Genomic DNA, 17443 nt, shown 5'->3' with positions numbered 1-17443 from the left:
TGATATTGACATGTAATGTTTTTGTGTTTCCATATTGCATATTGTATTCATTTACCACTGTCCCTTACAAAACACCTGTCATGTCAGTGCACAGAGGGCCAGATAATAAGACAGAAAACTCTACTCGTGACTGTATGACAATGTATTCACTTTGGATATGAAAATAATGGTATAATAGCTTTTAAAGAAATAAAGGTAAAAAATCACCAGAAGAAATTTCATGGATCTGAAACTATATAGTAAAACTATCTCAGAAGGTAGGATTAGGCTTTTTAAAAACGTCACTTGCATAAGGAGGAATGACAGCTTCAGACAGCATCTTTGCTTGTTCAGGTCCCCACCCTCAGAAGTGTATTTGTCATGTAACAATATTGACTCTAGGGTCAGACTCCAACTGCTAAGGACACGTCTCCTTAATGTATTAGGAAAACTTCATTCATATATAGCTAAAGTAGTTACAGCATCTAGTGTATTTTTTTTAATTACCCCTGATCCCAGCCTATCCAAACTCGTCACTAGCATATCACTTCAACAGAAGGTTCTAAGTATTTATGAGGTTATTCACTTCAAATTCTCCTGATTTTCAATTCAATTTAACAGGACGATGTTAATGTTTCCTTTATAAATACTCATCTTCAAAAAGATTTTAGAGTTCATAGGGAAAGCACTTACCCACACTGGATACATTTTAAATTGCTTTTTATTTCTTCTTCCCTATAATAAGGCACACCTCTACCATGATCTAAAAGGATTTCCAAACGTGGACCTTCATTCAGGTCAAACAAGAGACTTTAATGCCTATGAGATTAGGATTCCTTCCAGTTTAGTACCAGGTATAAAATTTCTGATAGCCAGGAAGAAATGTTAGACTGTGCTATAAAACAAGTACAAATGCAAAATCCTAAAGCTGTGGGCTCCTTACGATGGCTAATAGATACACAAATGCTTGAGCAAGAGTTTTTAACCTGGGGTGTATGGATCCTGCAAAAGGATCCTGAAATTAGTTTGAGTGTACAAATGAGCCCTCTGAAATAACTGTAAAATCATCCGTGTGTGAGTATTTTTCCAGAAACAGCTCTGGAAACCATTCGAATGCTTATAAGCCCATGCATAGGGACCCTGCTCCAGCCCTGAACTGTCTCACCTGCATTTGACGCTGGTTGTTGACTAGGGCTTGGGGGTCCTGCTACACTGGGATTCAGGGCATGGCACGTCTCGGATGTCCTCGTACTTTTCTGTCTGCTTCTTTGTGTGCTTTACAAGCACATTTTTCTCACTCTCCTAAATGGAAGAATACGACCAAGGCTCGGTGCTGATGCTTCTGCTCTACACTTGCCCTTGAGAAACACACCTAATTGTACAACTCTCAGTATAACATGTCAGTGACGATGTTGCAGCCTTTGATGCCTATCATAGTCCCAAACTTGAGTCCCAGAAACATTTGTCCACATGAGAGGTAAATCTGCTCTCTCTTTGCTAACCCCTAGGAGGAATGGAAGTAAGAATAAAACTGACAAAGTTCCTCACTCAGATTCATAGTATCAAGACTTCTATGTGAAATGGAAGAATAAGTTTTGAAAGCATTGGAATACCTTTATGTGTTTGTTCTTTAAGTGTTGGTAAGATAGAAGAAAAGCTAATATTTTAAAGAATCTGAATATTAGCCTGTGACTGATTAAAAATAAACTAAAATTAGAATATTAATTTGAAAATGGTATTTACTGTTCATGAGCAATATTTAAATGATTCATAGTACTCAAATTACTATCCAGTAATTTCTATTTACAATATTTAAAAGAATTGCTAAAGTGGTTAGAATGGTTTTGCTAATGACATCTGCAAATCTGCCCTGTGGGGCATTTCAAAAGTCTAAGAGAACTGGGGCGCCGGGGTGACTTAGTCAGTTGAGCATTTGACTCTTGATTTTGGCTCAGGTTGTGATCTCACAGGTTCATGGGATCAAGCCCTACATCAGGCTCTGCACCGAGAGCGAAGAATCTGCTTGGGATTCTCTCTCTCTCACACACACAAACAATAAACAAATAAACATAAAAACAAGTAAAGTTTAAAAGAATTAGTTATGCAGGTATTAAATTTGTGAACTTGAGTTAAAAGCATTTGAGGGAATTTCATTAACAAAGTTTGTAAAATAAATTATTAATTGAATTTAATCTATTGGAATAAAAATATCAATTTGTGATTTTTTTTAACTTTTTTTAAGGTTTATTTATTTTTGAGACAGAGAGAAACGGAGCATGAGCAGGGGAGGGGTAGATAGAGAGGGAGACACAGAATCCAAAGCAGGCTCCAGGCTCTGAGCTGTCAGCACAGAGCCCGACGTGGGGCTCGAACTCATGAACCGTGAGATCATGACCTGAATCAAAGTCGGACATTTAACCAACTGAGCCACCTGGGGGTTCCAATTTATGATCTTTTAATTTAATGTATTGAAGTCCATAGGTTACATTTAATCTGGTAAATTTAATTTACTGAAATTGAGTCTTAAGCCTGTAGATTTAGGAAAAAGCTAGGCTTGAAATTTTTACCTTTAATAAACTGAATAGCATTTAAACCCCAAGACGTGGGAAACAATTAATTTTGTACACAAAAGCCCCCCATCGTATGTCAAGATTAAACTGCAATGGCAATCAACTCATCCTATATGTCAAAACACTAATGCTATGTGTCTATTTCTCTAAGCTAGAGTTTAGAGAAAGCTTATTTATTCAGCAGTCTGGTTTGCTGGTTAGATGAATATTTTTGAAAAGCCTCCAGCGGAGGCAAAGTCCTTGAGGACATGAAGCTATTTTCATCTTCCTCTACATAAAGCTCATCATCATTCCATTTGGGAAGGTTAACATTTGATTACAGTTTCCTCTCTTTACTTCCTAACATCAGAAGGCAGCTTGGTAGACTGAAAGGAATATTGGATTCATTATCAGCAATTATGAGGGCTTTGAGTCATCTCTCTACTCATCAGTTTCATGTCATTGGATCAGTTACCGCCACACATCTGAATTTATTTTCTTTATTTTTAAAAGAATCATATCTGGTGAGGTTGTTACGATGACAAATTCATTTTTCCAACAACATGGTCTGAAAGCTTAAGTCCTATGATAGGCTATAATCAAAGAGGAATCAAAGATTCTTCTGTCACGGAGTTCACACACTCAATATTATGTAATGGAGTTAACGGACCAAGGCCTCAATGATTATAATACAGAGAAGCAAGTGATACCTTCTGTAACAATAACTAATATTTTTGAACACTTACTATGTGCTACTTACCATTCTAAGCAGTTTGCTTCAGTTATTTTACATAATCTTACACGGATTATATAAAGCACGTCTTGCTGTCTATCCACACTTTACAGATGAGATGACTGAAGTACAGAAAGTTGAAGTAATTTGAAGGGGTTAGTAGAAAATGTAATAATCATAAAGGTAGATTTGAACTCAAACCAGTCTGAATCTACAACTCGCCCTCTTTACCACTACAGGACACTTCCTCTTAAGGATGAATTCCAGGGGTACCTGGGTGGCTCGGTCGGATAAGCAACAGACTCTTGATTTCAGCGTCGGTAATGATCTCCCGGTTGTTAAGAGCGAGCCCTGCACTGGGCTCTGCCCTGCCAGCGTGGAGCCTGCTTGGGATTCTCTCTCTCCGTTTCTCTCTCTGTCCCTCCCCCACTCACTCGTGTGCATGCGCTCCCTTTCAAAATAAATAGAAAATTAATAAAATGGTTATTTATTAACAACAGATTTTTACAGTATCAGGCAAGTCTGAAAGACTGATTACAGGACATCGCTATTAAAAGTAACGACATTTAATAATATATAAGAAAAACTGGTACCATCTACAAAACCCTCATTGCTTCACACCAAGACAGATATGTGAGCCAAAGATACCACAGTCATTACGATGTGTGTAAGATATGTTCGAATAATTACTTCCTTCCTGCCGTATCTTAGTCACTACGACAAATACCGGGTATTTATTGACAAAACAGCAGGCACAGGAGTATAGTAAAATAGTTACAATATTATTACGATGAATTATAACAAACCAGAGACACTTTTAATCACCAAGTGTATGGGCTGAATTATCCCCTCAAAATTCACAGGTTGAAATCATAACCATCAGTACCACAGAATATGCCCATATTTGGAGATAGGGTCTTCAAAGAGGTCATGAAGTTAAAGATGACTGGTGTCCTTATAAGACAAAATTAGGACACAAGTACAGAGGGAAGGCTGGGTGAAGATGGGAGAAGATGGCATTGAGAAGCCAAGGAGAGGCCTCAGAAGAAACCCAATTTGCTGATATACCTTGATCTCAGACTTCCAATCTCCAGAACTGTGAGACAATGAGTTCTGTTGTCTCAGCCACCCAGCCTGTGGTCATTTGTTACAGCAGATCTAGCAAACTAATACACCAGGTACTTTCTCATTTCTTAATTCATTAAAATCTCATCTAACACTCAAAACAGTCATCTACGATCATAGTACCCTCATTTTATAGAAAAGGGAACCGAAGTTTCAGAGGAGTTAAATGCCAGCTCTGATTGTCCAGGGAGCATGCACCAGGATGCAGGATTCAGACTGAAATCCTGCGACCCCAAATCCTACCCACTGTCCACTCTGAGCAGGTGATGCACTGGATGACACCTGGGCTTTGGTCCCGACAATGCCCTAAACTAGTTGTGGGACCTTCAGAGTCATTCGTTTTTTAAACATCTTTACTATTTGATCTGCACAATGCGGGGGCTGAGTTGAATCCTCTAAGAGCTGAATAGACTAAGGGTTTATGTAAAAGCCTTTCCAGTTTTAAAGTTCAGCTCAGGGCACCTGGGCGGCTCAGTCGGTTGAAGGTCCAACTTGGGCTCAGGTCATGAGCTCACAGTCTGTGAGTTCAAGCCCCACGTCGGGCTCTGTGCTAACAGCTCAGAGCCTGGAGCCTGCTTCGGATTCTGTGTCTCCCCCTTTCTCTGCCCCTCCATGCTCATGCTCTGCTCTGTCTCTCTCTCCCTCTCAAAAATAAGTAAACATTAAAAAAAATTTTTTAAATAAAGTTCAACTCAAATAATTGTCTTCAAATATCTAAAGAAATTATCTCTGTAAACTCATTTATTTATTTTTTAGTTTTTTTTAATGTTTTTATTTTATTTTGAGAGAGAGACAGAGACAGAGCATGATCAGGGGAGGGGCAGAGAGAGAGGGAGACACAGAATCCAAAGCAGGCTCTAGGCTCTGAGCTGTCAGCACAGAGCCTGATGTAGGGCTTGAACTCACATACTGTGAGATGATGACCTGAGCTGAAGTCGGACGCTTAACCGACTGAGCCACCCAGGCACCCCGAATTTTTTTTAATGTTTATTCATTTTTTGAGAGAGAGAGAGAGAGAGAGAGAGTGCATGAGTGGGAGAAGAGCAGAGAGAGAGGGAGACACAGAATCTGAAGCAGGCTCCAGGCTCCAAGCTGTCAGCACAGAACCCGATGCGGGGCTCGAACTCATGAACCACAAGATCATGACTTGAGCCAAAGTCAGACACTTAACCGACTAACCCATCCAGGTGGCCCCTCTCTGTAAACTCATTTAGAAGTGAAAGAAAATTCAGCATTTTGGGAATCACTATTTTTCCCATGGAAATTTTGGTTTTATCAAAAAAAATATATCTACATGAAGGTGTTTGGAAACATTATGATCTTAACTCATTTTAAAAAGTTACTTTCATAGGGCTTGTATCCCATTAGTTAATTTTCTGTTGCTAAAGATTTATCCATTCTGAGCTTTTAAGGATTGCACATAGCTTCATGAACAAAACACAGGACTGAAATGTTTTACATAAAATCTGAGTTCAGTCTTAAAATCTTTCGTAAATAATTACATAATTTTGAGTGAAAAAAGAAGTCGCAGACATGAGGCTCCAGGTCTGAAAACTGAGGTAAATGGCTTCTGCTTGCCTAGCAGGGAAGTTTACCATTAAATGAGAGTATGTGTGGATCACTTTTGAACTTTTTTGGAGGGAAGTTGTTGCATATTTTCAACGACAATGTAATTAATAAAAACTCATAGTGTTAGGTATCTTCTTTCAATGACTTCCTCAGCTTTGAAATACTTTGTGCATGCATGCTTGATTTGCAATTTTTTCATAGCCATGGTGAATGTACATTTTGTTCGTCAGGAAGAGGAAGTGTATGGCAGAAAATAATGTGTCCCACAATGGAGAGTAGCAGGTCCAATGACTGCCGAAGTTTGAATTGTGAATCACCCCTGGGTGTTCTCAACTCAAAAAAGGCAATCTGCCCAAGGGGGAGAAAAAAATTCTACACACCACACACTCCATCCAATCATGTAAAGACAAATCAGCCTCCAGGCAAATCAAATGTCTTCATTTAAAGCTTACCTGGATTTGGCACGCTGCCCACTTTCCAAATCTCTTTAACAATAGACTTTCACAAACAGTTAAAAACAGGCACACTGAAAAGCATACCCTTTGCGATGCTATTTTTAAAAACAAGGGACTCTTGAGCTATTTGCTGGGGTAAAGGAAAGTTCCTTTCTGAGTTTGCAACCTGTCCTTACGGGATTAGTGGGTGGGATTGAGCTGTGCTCGGGAGCATAAATAGAGGCTCAGCTGAGCTGGCTCACTAGGAGGTTTGGACCGCAGTGAGGCCAGCTGGCTCGCACAGACAAGTGGGTGGGGAAATCCAGGTAAGGCTCCCGACAATAATGTTGGCAGGGCACTGGCTAGAGTGAGTTTGGGGCTCTGATTACCGTGTCAAGTTACAGGAATCAATAGAGAGAGAAGTGCAAGGTAGTTCCCAGGGCAATGAAATGAGATGCGGGGAGGGAATTTCCATCAAAGTCTTACCAGGACCTTTCCTTGGCCTGAGCTGGTGGAGGGCTGCATTCCTGAGCTATTTCAAGGTAATGCTTTCTCCTTTTAGAAACAAGGGGTTTAAGAGTGGGTGAGCTCTAAGAGCTTTCAAGCCTGGGACAGGGCCTACGGTCTTCTGTCACTATGTACTGCTCATCATCTAATGCTCTGCTTCTTTCCCACTGGCTAAAGCACAGTTCCCCAGGACTACGAAATCTCAGCTCAGACTGCCCGCTAGGAACTACACTTGGGAATATTACTGCAGATCAGAAAAATGGTTCTTTTTCTCTGTTGTAAAGATATTCTTGTTGCACCTTCAATCTTGAAATTCATGGGATGGGCTACAAGACAAGAGATGGGCTGGCTTTCCTGAAGCATTTACGAACAGGGACACTGAAACCTCCTGCAAGTTCATTCCTTGCTAAAGATAAGAGGACGGACATACAACCACCGTTTCATAGAGTGTGTGTTTGTATCCAAATTCTCATCATTTTCTATGGTTAGCATTGTGATTTTTTTTGTTTTCTTTTGTTTTAGAGAGAGAGGGGAAGGGAGCATGAACAGTGGCAGAGGAAGAGAGAGAGAATGTTAAGCAGGTTCCATGCCCCGCACAGAGCCCAATAAGGGGCTTGATATCACGGCCCTAAGATCATGACCTGAGCTGAAATCAAGAGTCAGGGGCTTAACTGACTGAGCCACCCAGGCACGCTGGCGTTCTGTTTTGAGGTGGTTTATGCAGGGAATTTGCAGGCAGAGTCCACTTCGCATGAAACCTCAGTAGGATGAATGTCAGGAGTGAGCCCACAGTGGTGTATTTATAAAGCAGGAGTGACATTAGGCTTCAATGGGTCACCCTGCCATAAAATGCATGTATTATGTCAGCAGTTCCAGCCGGTAAGCTGTGCAGCTATTACAAGGGGTCCTGACAGTCAGGCAACAAGAACGGCCGGTGAGCAAAATAGATAAAACGTCTCACCATCAGTTGGTGATTATTTTTTCTAACATAAAGAGGTGCTGTTGCTATAAGTAAAATACAAAATCAAATGTTTGTTGATAAATTCAAAGTAATTATTTGCCACAAAGTAATTATTTGTTATGAACCAACTAACATCTAAAAAGTACAATTATTCTCATGTCAAAGTTCTGTTTTGTTTTGTTTTTTTCTTTTCTAGTGTAAAAAAGATGTCTTTGTACTAAGAAGGCTGGGAATTGTTGGCTATCTGTGTAGAAAATGAAGGAAGCGTATCCTTGCTTTTTGTTTGTCTTTTTTGAGTTAGACGTTTGTGGCTACCTGTGATGGTTTGGATAGTAACTGGTCAGTTTAATCCAAGCCATCATCTGGGTTTGGTAACTTAGCAATGCTTTTTTTTCGAAAACAGCTAACGCTCAACAACAATTTCCACTCAAGCTATCAGAACATGAGAAAGGTCTCCCCCACCCCCAGCTTAAAAATACTAACCATTGGTAATCCATCCTGTTTCCTTTGCAGAATTTATTCAGACCTACACCAATATGAGTGAGATATGTTTAAGCAATTTCAGTCTTTGTCCTTCCTGGAACCCCATCCCCAATTCTGCATGTGATCAATAACCACAGCAACTTGCTAATGCAACTCTCTTTACCAGCTAGCTCTCTCCCTCCCTCACTCATGGATCTCATCTTACCGTTCACTTTCCTACTTATAGGCATCTGCTTTGTAGTAGTGAAGCTTTCCCAAAGAATTAACTGTGAAATACAGGAAGGGAAAAAAAATTAACAAAGAGATACCCATGGGTTGGTTCTCTGTATTATGATTCCCATAGAATATTTTGGGCACTGAAAGACATGCCCACAGTCACCTACTGATACAGGCCCACGGAGAGAGTCGAAGAACTGTCTCAGTAGACTGAACTTGCATCGACATATTTTAGTCAATTCAGAACTAAAAATGGAATTTGAGTAAATGTTAGACTAGGGAGAGAGTTATGTGGGTACAAGTTTTCAGTGAAGCGACAAAGTTGGCAGGTTTTAATTTAAATAAGGATTCATTTTACTTAGATCTTACTCTTTAACGGCAATGTCCCCATTTTACAAGAAGGCTGGAGACGTGTGTATGTTTAGGGCCCTTGTTTCAGGATGGGAAAATGGGAGCCAGCCCTGCAAATGGAAAGATCCATAAGACTGGGTTCTGTACCAACCTCCTAAGCTTTCATCTCTCTGAATTTCAGACTCTTCATCTATAACATCAGGCATGGGTAGTGGGAATGGAGGAGTAGCCCCTAAGGTGCCGTCCAGTACTCAAAATTTCAAAATATAAAGTTTAAATGTAAACTCCTTTAGCTATAAGAGTATATACATCTATCTACTTTCTTAAAAAATATCTATAAACCTATTTCTATACTGTAGGTTTCTATGGAGATCTACATCAGTATACACACACACACACACACACACACACACACACACACACACACACACACGGTTGTACGCCTGTTAGTAGAAAAGTCAATAGATATCCACACTATGTATTTTTAGGAAAATTCTGTGGAAGGTAGTTTTTCATACCAGCTAAGCCTCAATTCCTTTGTATCCCATGGCCGTGATGCAGTCTGAAGATTTTAAAGCTGCTCGTTCCCTTTTGTTTTACTGATATTTTGCTTATTTCCACATCAGATTTGCCATGGAGAAGATCTCAGTGTCAGCATTCTTGCTCCTTGTCGCCCTCTCTTACACTCTGGCCAAAGATATCACAGTCAAATCAGGAGCTAAGAAGGACACAAAGGACTCGGCACCCAAACTGCCCCAGACCCTCTCCAGAGGTAGGAGAGAGCTTCCGGTCGGCTTCCAATGCCACTTAATTGAGAAGCTGAGACTTGCGTGCCAAACATATTTTTGCATGTGTTTCTTCTAAATTCATCAAAGTTTATCAATGTTTCTGCTTTCTCTAAAGGGTTTTATACTTGTTTGGTATCCAGTGTATATTTATCCCAGTCTTCACCATTGCTTTTCAACATTTTTAGTCTGAAATTATAATAGCTTTAAATATACTGATTCATTTTGTTCTAGGTTGGGGTGACCAACTCATCTGGACTCAGACATACGAAGAAGCTTTATACAAATCCAAGACAAGGTAAAGAGGAGGGTTACAGAGTTCTCCTAAAGCTCGCAAGTGCGCCACCTAGTGATACGTAGCTGTACATGAAATCTTACTCTTTAAAAATTACCCAATCGCTCTTTGTCTCTTACAGCAACAAACCCTTAATGATTATTCATCACTTGGATGAATGCCCACACAGTCAAGGTAATTTGTTCTTCTAAATATAATTTCCTTTATAGGCTTTTAGCTTTAGGGCCAAGGTTCAGGTCATTCATCTTTATATCCTTAGCACCTAGCATAGTTGAATGAAACATAACATCTTATGTAGTAAGAACCTATTTTAAAGTAACTCCAGGGGCGCCTGAGTGGTTCAGTCAGTTAAGCATCTAACTCTTGATTTCAGCTCAGGTCATGATCTCACACTTTGTGAGTTTGAGCCCTCCATCAGGCTCAGCGCTGACAGCACGAAGCCTGCTTAGGATTCTCTCTCTCTGCACCTCCCCTTCTGTGTGTGTGTGTGTGTGTGTGTGTGTGTGTGTGTGTGTGTGTGTCAAATAAATACACATGTTTTAAATTTAAAAAAAAATAATAAAAGTACAGTTCAACTTAAAATACAATTGAAAGCAATGCTTTCAGCCACTGATGAAATGGATACTTAGTGATTCTTCTTTGTATTCTAGCTTTAAAGAAAGTGTTTGCTGAAAATAAAGAAATCCAGAAATTGGCAGAGCAGTTCGTCCTCCTCAATCTAGTTGTAAGTTCACTTTTTTCATTGCTGACATTCCTCCGTGACTCATTATTTGAAATCGAAAATCTATCTTTTCCTATGCATTCTAGCCACACGGCACGGACTGGGGTCTGTTCCAAATGTCTCCTCTCACAGATTAGAGAGTGAGAGAGAGAGAGAGAGAGAGAGAGAGAGAGAGAGAGAGAAACATAGTTCATTAATAATCTATCTTGCATGCATATGATTTTATTTAGTGATTAATAATTTTAGCTTGTCTGAAAAATGCGCTCTTGTGGTCAGGATTTTCTCTGTGGCTATAATAATTGGAAGGTTTTTGTCTTCGCAAGCCTCTTCCTGTGCCCCTTTGCCTACAGTCCTTCTTAGTCCTTGTATCCTTTCTCCCTGAGAGACAGTTTCCTGGTGGTCTAAATGAAATCACTGCACATGCAAAATAGCTTCCCTTCATTCCCACTTTCCTTCACCATCAACACCCCTCCTGTTGGTCAGGCTTTCTGTCTGCAAGTGCTTTCTACTGCAAGTTCTCTCTCTCTCTCCCCCTTCTTTCCAAGTTGACATAGGTTGGCTTCTTCAAAGAGCATTCTCGGGGCGCCTGGGTGGCTCAGTTGGTTAAGCATCTGACTTCAGCTCAGGCCATGATCTCACGGTCCACGGGTTCGAGCCCCGTGTCAGGCTCTGTGCTGACAACTGAGAGCCTGGAGCCTGCTTCAGATTCTGTGTCTCTGTCTCTCTCTGCCCTTCCCCTGCTCATTCTCTCTCTCTCTCTCTCTCTCTCTCTCTCTCTCTCTCTCTCTCTCCCTCCATCTCAAAAATAAATAAACATTAAAAAAAACAAACAAAGAGCATTCTCATCTTCCTCAGTGCTCTTCCATGGGTTCACTTTCCTCTTTCTAACTTTATTAGTGACTTGGTGAATCTCTACTTGACATACTTGTCTTTTTCATATTTTATATTCTCTATGGACAACTTCATCTACAGCTGTCTTTAACCAATGCCCACACACTGGTAATCCCTACATCTCATCCAAACACATGACGATTTCCAACTTGTGTGTGCAATCGTGGTCCAGATATTGCATTAGTTAAGCTTAAATTCAACAGGTCCAAGGCTGAATTTATAAGCTTGGTTCAAGATTTTCAAAGAGCTCTTCTTTCATTATTCCCTGTTTCACTGTAAGTGTTACTCTAGATGGCAATCTCCTACTCACCTTCAGCAGTCAAGAAACCCTGTGGTCTAACTGCTACATATTCTTGCTATTGGTCATTTCCCTGTAGAATGAGGACTACTATTTAGTGTCACAATTTTTCTCCGCCTAGTTGACTACAGCATTGCTAAATGGCTCTGTGCCTACAAAATAAGTCCCAGCTAGTCCCACATGGCCATCAGGGTAACGATTCCAAAAACCAAACTGGGGTTATGGTACTTCTTCTAAATCTCTCCAGTTGTTCTTGTCTACTCATGAACAAATGCAAACACTGGCATAGTGTGAAAGACTGCTCAAGAGCCAGCCCCAGAAGCAGCTCTCTACCATCTTCTCTCGCCAATACCTCATGCATCCCCTATATTTCAATCCTCCCAAAACACGTAGTCAGACCAGAAAGTGCTGTGCCTTTCTTCTACCTTTGTGCAGTCATTCCCCACTGTCTGCAGTGACCTCATTTTCCACGTAACCGACTCCTGTTCATTTTTTAAGACTCCTCCCTACTCACTTCAGAAAGTCTTAGTAAAACTTGCACACGGGGCTAAATGTCCTGCTCTGGTCACCCACTGCACCTGAACACCCTCCATCATAACACTTCACCAACTGGATCCTTGATATTCATTTTCCTACCTGTATCTCTCAATTGACAGTGCATTCCTTAAAGGTAAGTGCTATAAGACAAGCCTGTTTGTTTCTGTAATTTCTCTAAATGTGACTTCTGTTTCTTTCATTATTCTATTTCCTATCTCACCCAACATGTCTTCCCAAACATTATAACTCCCTCCATATTCTCACTTCTTGAATGTTTTTCCTCTTGATCCTATCATTCAGTCCTCTACATCAGGTTTTGAATTATAGTCTGTTCTATCTTATTTATTATTTCATGTGTATAACCTGCCTCCCCATGTGTATTATAAACTCTCTGTGGAAGAGATGTGCCTTAGAGTATCTCAAGATGCCTAGCCCTGTAACGGACACATTTCTGGATTAACAAGTATGAAAACAACTAAAGAACAGACCAACTAAAAGCTGTCTTTTCTTTTAATCTTAGTATGAAACAACTGATAAACACCTTTCTCCTGATGGCCAGTATGTCCCCAGAATCATGTTTGTTGGTAAGTAAAAGTGACAGTGAGATTAAGCACACCTGTCATTTCCCACGTGCTGCGGTATCTCTTCTCGACTCCCCCTCCCCATCTCCTATTCAGTCATGGCCATTGCCATTGTCATGCCCTAACAAGGGGTATGACATTCCTTTACACTTCTCAACCTATTTTCATTAGAAAATTCAAGCTTCTGCCTATTTCCTCATCTGTTTCTCATCTGCTAACATTAACTTATCATGTCCTGTCACAAATACATCTGAAAAGGAAGCATTCCCATGAACTCTTTAAATGCATTGCCCATTTTCCTGAATACATCAGGCCTGTAAATACTTATTTTTCATCTGGCAAACTTCCAATTCGTATGTTGGATTTTTCATTCTGACATTTTTGATAATTATTTTGGGGAAAGTGAGGAAGATGCACTGGAATAAAAGAAATCAGAGGAGTCATGCTCCTTCCAGCCACCGGTACTTTTCAGGTGCTGTTCTCTCTGCTGGAAAGGTCTTCCTGCTTCCCCCATGCACTTCCCCCATCACCTCCTCCGTCATCCCTGTCGTTCACTGACCTGGCACAATCCCCACTATGTGCTCTTGTGACATCATGTTCCTCTCAAGAGTCACACTTATCTCAGTGATAAGTTCGCATTTAGTGGGTGATTGTTTAGTATATATTTTCCCCCACAGTACCACAGCTCTTGGGGGCAGGTACTGTGTCTGTTTCTTCTCACCCTCCTATTTGCAGAATGACCCTCCGGTAGGCTGGCAATAAATATTTGTTAAACGATTAAACAAATGAATTGGGAGTGGCTTTGAACCAAGTCAGAGTGATTTAAGGACACTGTATAAATAAATCCACCCCATGGCAGAGCCCATGCTCACTGAGCTCTAACTCACTATTGGACCATCTAACTCACTAAAGACACATTAACAGGGGAGAGGAACAAGTGAGGGATATAAAGGAAAAAAGCTGAACTGGAGCTAATAGTACAGATTCCATTTTGTTAGGATTTAGAAAACTGAGAGCCCTTAAACCGGGACTTTATAGGTCACCCAGTTACATTCTGTGCAGGAGTTCTTTTCATACTATCCCTGTCTAAGGGCATTTTAACCCACATTCAATGCCTTCCAAAAAACCCACCTCAGGCAGCTTGCTTGCTCTTTAGCTCCGGAGTTTCCACACTGCCTGCATATTAGAATCACCTAGAAGATTTTAAAACTCAAGCTACCCAGCCACATCTCAAACCCGTTAAATCAGAATCTTGCGCAGGGGAAGGCATGGGGGGGTGGTGGGGTGGGGCCGGGGAGGCTGGAGGTATTTCTTAAAGCTCTCTTAGTGGTTCCAGGGTGCAGGCCATGGCTTGTGAGCCAATGGTTGTTAAAAAGCTTTTCTTATGTTAATTTATTACAAAGAGTAGACCGTGTGTTTGTATCCTGTGCACGTAGCAGAAATATAATAGGTTTTAAGTCTTTGTTGAACAAATAGATGTCTGCTTTCTGTAATTAATGTCAGTTGGTACCATTCCAACATTCTGAAATGAAAGACTGCCCACTTAAGTACCAGCAACAGACTCTACATACAGGCATCTGGTTCTCACAGGACCTCTTCATCTGATTTTCAGGACACGTACCTTAAGCTCTTTCAATCTTCTTTTGCAAGACAAGGTGCCTAGACGTGTGTAGACCCTAGTATCTCCCTTTTCGATCCACCTTATTGTTAAAATACCTTTTTTTCTCATTAAGTGAAAAGTTAACTTGAAAGCTTCAAGTTAAATACAAAACATGAAAAAATGGACTTAAACCTATAGGGACATATGTATGCATGAGGGAAGACTCTTAAGTCTTTATTTTTCAAATGTATCCAGATAACAATAAAGTAAAAAAAAAAAAAAAAAAAAAAACAGGGGAACTACATGCTTATTTGAACTTCGCTTCTCTTACGGGTTGGCATTCTTTACTTGATTAAAAACAACCCTGGGTTCTGAAAACTAGCATTGGATGTGGGTTTCTAATTATCTAGGTTGCTCTTGGTAACACACTGCAATTACCACATAAGCATTTCAAAAGTTTAAAATAATTCTTTAGTAGGGAATGCCAATGTTTCCACCAAAGCACCAAACACCACCCCGAAAGTATGTATTATTGTGTTTTCGAGTTGCTATAGATAGGACAGCAGGGTTCATAACCTTTCCCACAAATAGCATTCCACAGCTGTCAAATGCTCCGGGCCCTGGTTGGGGGACTGCATCCATTGGCCGGGATGCAGAGTGGATGGCATGGAACTCCGTGAGACAGATCACACGCTGTGTTCCTTGCGTGGGCCACGGACAAACACATAGGCTTCCTCACACAGCAGAGCTTACTTGAAAACAGAGACTTCATTCCTGTTTGGTTTTTCTTTGTAGACCCATCCCTGACAGTTAGAGCTGACATCACTGGAAGATACTCAAATCGTCTCTACGCTTACGAACCTTCAGATGTAGCTCTCTGTAAGTGTTACCTCCTGTGAACGTATCTATTACTGTTGCTCTAGGAGTAGAGCTCTGGTGAGGAGAATCAGTTTGACCCTAACTAGCCTTGTGCAAATCATACTCACCTAGATCTCATTTATTTTAAATCTCAACGAAAGACTATTTAGATTAGGTATCCTTTTCTCTTGGAGGATTCTGTGACCACATTACCTGCTTTTCAACTTTCCCTCAGGCAGTCTATCCCATAACTCCTACCAAAGAATAAATGCAGTAGTAATTGTTTTATTACAATAGTAATAGTGGTAATCTGCATGCCTTATGTAGTTTTTCCAAAAGATGAAAATGAAATAACATAGTCCAGTCTGTTGACATTGAGTTTAAGTTTAATTTTAAAGATCAGAAGGAAAGACGGCTCCCAGTAGTTGGAAAGATTCTCACTTTTCCTGGATTTGCCATAAAATGGAAAGACAAGACAGTGCAGATAAAGCACCTCAGTGGGAGACTGTACCTAGTTGTCACATCTAATTAGTCCTTCTGGGAAGAAAGTTGGGCTTTATCCCAAGAACCAATTCTGCTCAATGACTAGTGGCTGCGTAGAACTATATCGCCCAATATGTGAGCCATGAGCTACACATAGCACTTCAACATTCAATTAATTAAAATTCAAAATTCAATTCCTCTGGCACACTAACCACAGTTTAAGTACTCAGTGCACCGGCACTGGATACTTTTCATCATCACCGTAATGTCTATTGAGCGGCATTGACCTAAAATATTACACTGGGAAAGACAGTGTAGCTGCATCTGGGCAGCAGCAAAGATTATCATGGTCCATTGGCAATGCCTCTGGTGGGTGCCGGGAGGACCAGGGAAGCACATTCCAAGCACTGGACATTCTCGAGATAAGAGCATATATCTTAATAAGACTTTGGACTCCTTAAAGGCAGGTATCCTGCACAGTTAATATCACAGTGCTTTGTAGAAAAGGCATGCAATAAATATTGGAAGAGAACTGGAATGTAAATAAAAGCCATTCACATACTTTTGGGAAAAAATTTCATAATAAGATTACCAACTCTTCACCCTATCATGAAATAGAACCCCATTTAGACAATGAATAAAGTACCCAAGTTTAGGGGTTTACTAGATCTATCAACACAATTGCTGGTGGCATCTTGACTGTGGCAACCTTTTCCCCCATTAGTGCTTGACAACATGAAGAAAGCTCTCAAATTGCTGAAGACTGAATTGTAGAGAAAAAGCAACATCTGCAAGCTTTTCCTTCTGTGTCAGGCCTTGAGACTTAAGAAGATCCTAGAAGACTTTGGAGAATGCAGGAACACAGATGGACACACTGATTAATTAGATCAGGGTTATTGTTACAACAGTTACTTTTTTTTAATTTGAAGTATATATGTATGAAAACAATCTTGCATACTACCATAGTCAGCCATGATTTTTTTTTAAAAAAAATAAATCCTTTTGGGGGTGTTCAATGTTATTTCTTCCCCCAACTTAGTCCTTCAGAGAAAAGCTATTTAATTCATTCACCAAATAGGACTTTTGGACACACAAAATGTTCAAAGAGGAGACAAGAAGACAAACTTCACTGGAGCAATGAAGACCAAAGACAGCCAAAGTTATCACCTCACTTCATTATGTAGTTTGTCACTGGGTGCCTAAAATAGTCATGAGCTTAGTCAACAGAAGCATCAACACAGAATATGTGTTAGTGTAAAAGAATATGTACAAAGGCATCCCAAGAAGATTGGGTACCTAACTGAAGACAACCCCTCCCCACCCTGGTGGGGAACTCCTTATACACACTTTAAGAATTCAATTTTAGTTAGATATTGCACAATTTAACCCTCTCAGAGAAAGCCTCTAGCAGACAGCTTTCTCCATCAGAGCACTAATTCAGTGAAAAGGTCATTCAAAGAACATCTGCACCCTTGAACATACCCTCA

The 17443-nt window shown here is 40.3% G+C and overlaps 1 protein-coding gene across 4 annotated transcripts; it reads left to right on the top strand.

Annotated features, from left to right (window-relative positions):
- The first annotated feature begins 6608 nt into the window (after positions 1 to 6608).
- On the top strand, positions 6609 to 16977 carry AGR2 (anterior gradient 2, protein disulphide isomerase family member). Of its 4 annotated transcripts, none has more exons than XM_019443520.2 (9): positions 6657 to 6715; positions 7181 to 7343; positions 9534 to 9679; positions 9927 to 9990; positions 10109 to 10161; positions 10638 to 10711; positions 12955 to 13018; positions 15411 to 15494; positions 16681 to 16977. In XM_019443520.2, the coding sequence occupies exons 3-9, from the start codon at positions 9541 to 9543 to the stop codon at positions 16728 to 16730; spliced, it is 528 nt and encodes a 175-aa protein (XP_019299065.1). In that variant the 5' UTR covers positions 6657 to 6715; positions 7181 to 7343; positions 9534 to 9540; the 3' UTR covers positions 16731 to 16977. The 4 variants fall into 4 exon arrangements, with proteins under 4 accessions (XP_019299063.1, XP_019299065.1, XP_019299064.1 ...); XM_019443519.2 differs by having other exon boundaries at positions 7181 to 7380; XM_019443518.2 differs by lacking the exon at positions 7181 to 7343 and having other exon boundaries at positions 6609 to 6715.
- Positions 16978 to 17443: the final 466 nt, after the last annotated feature.

Source organism: Panthera pardus, unplaced genomic scaffold (genome assembly GCF_024362965.1).
Source record: "Panthera pardus isolate Hobbes unplaced genomic scaffold, ASM2436296v1 HiC_scaffold_8, whole genome shotgun sequence".
Taxonomy (NCBI): domain Eukaryota; kingdom Metazoa; phylum Chordata; class Mammalia; order Carnivora; family Felidae; genus Panthera; species Panthera pardus.
This window is presented reverse-complemented; position numbering and strand designations above follow the sequence as displayed.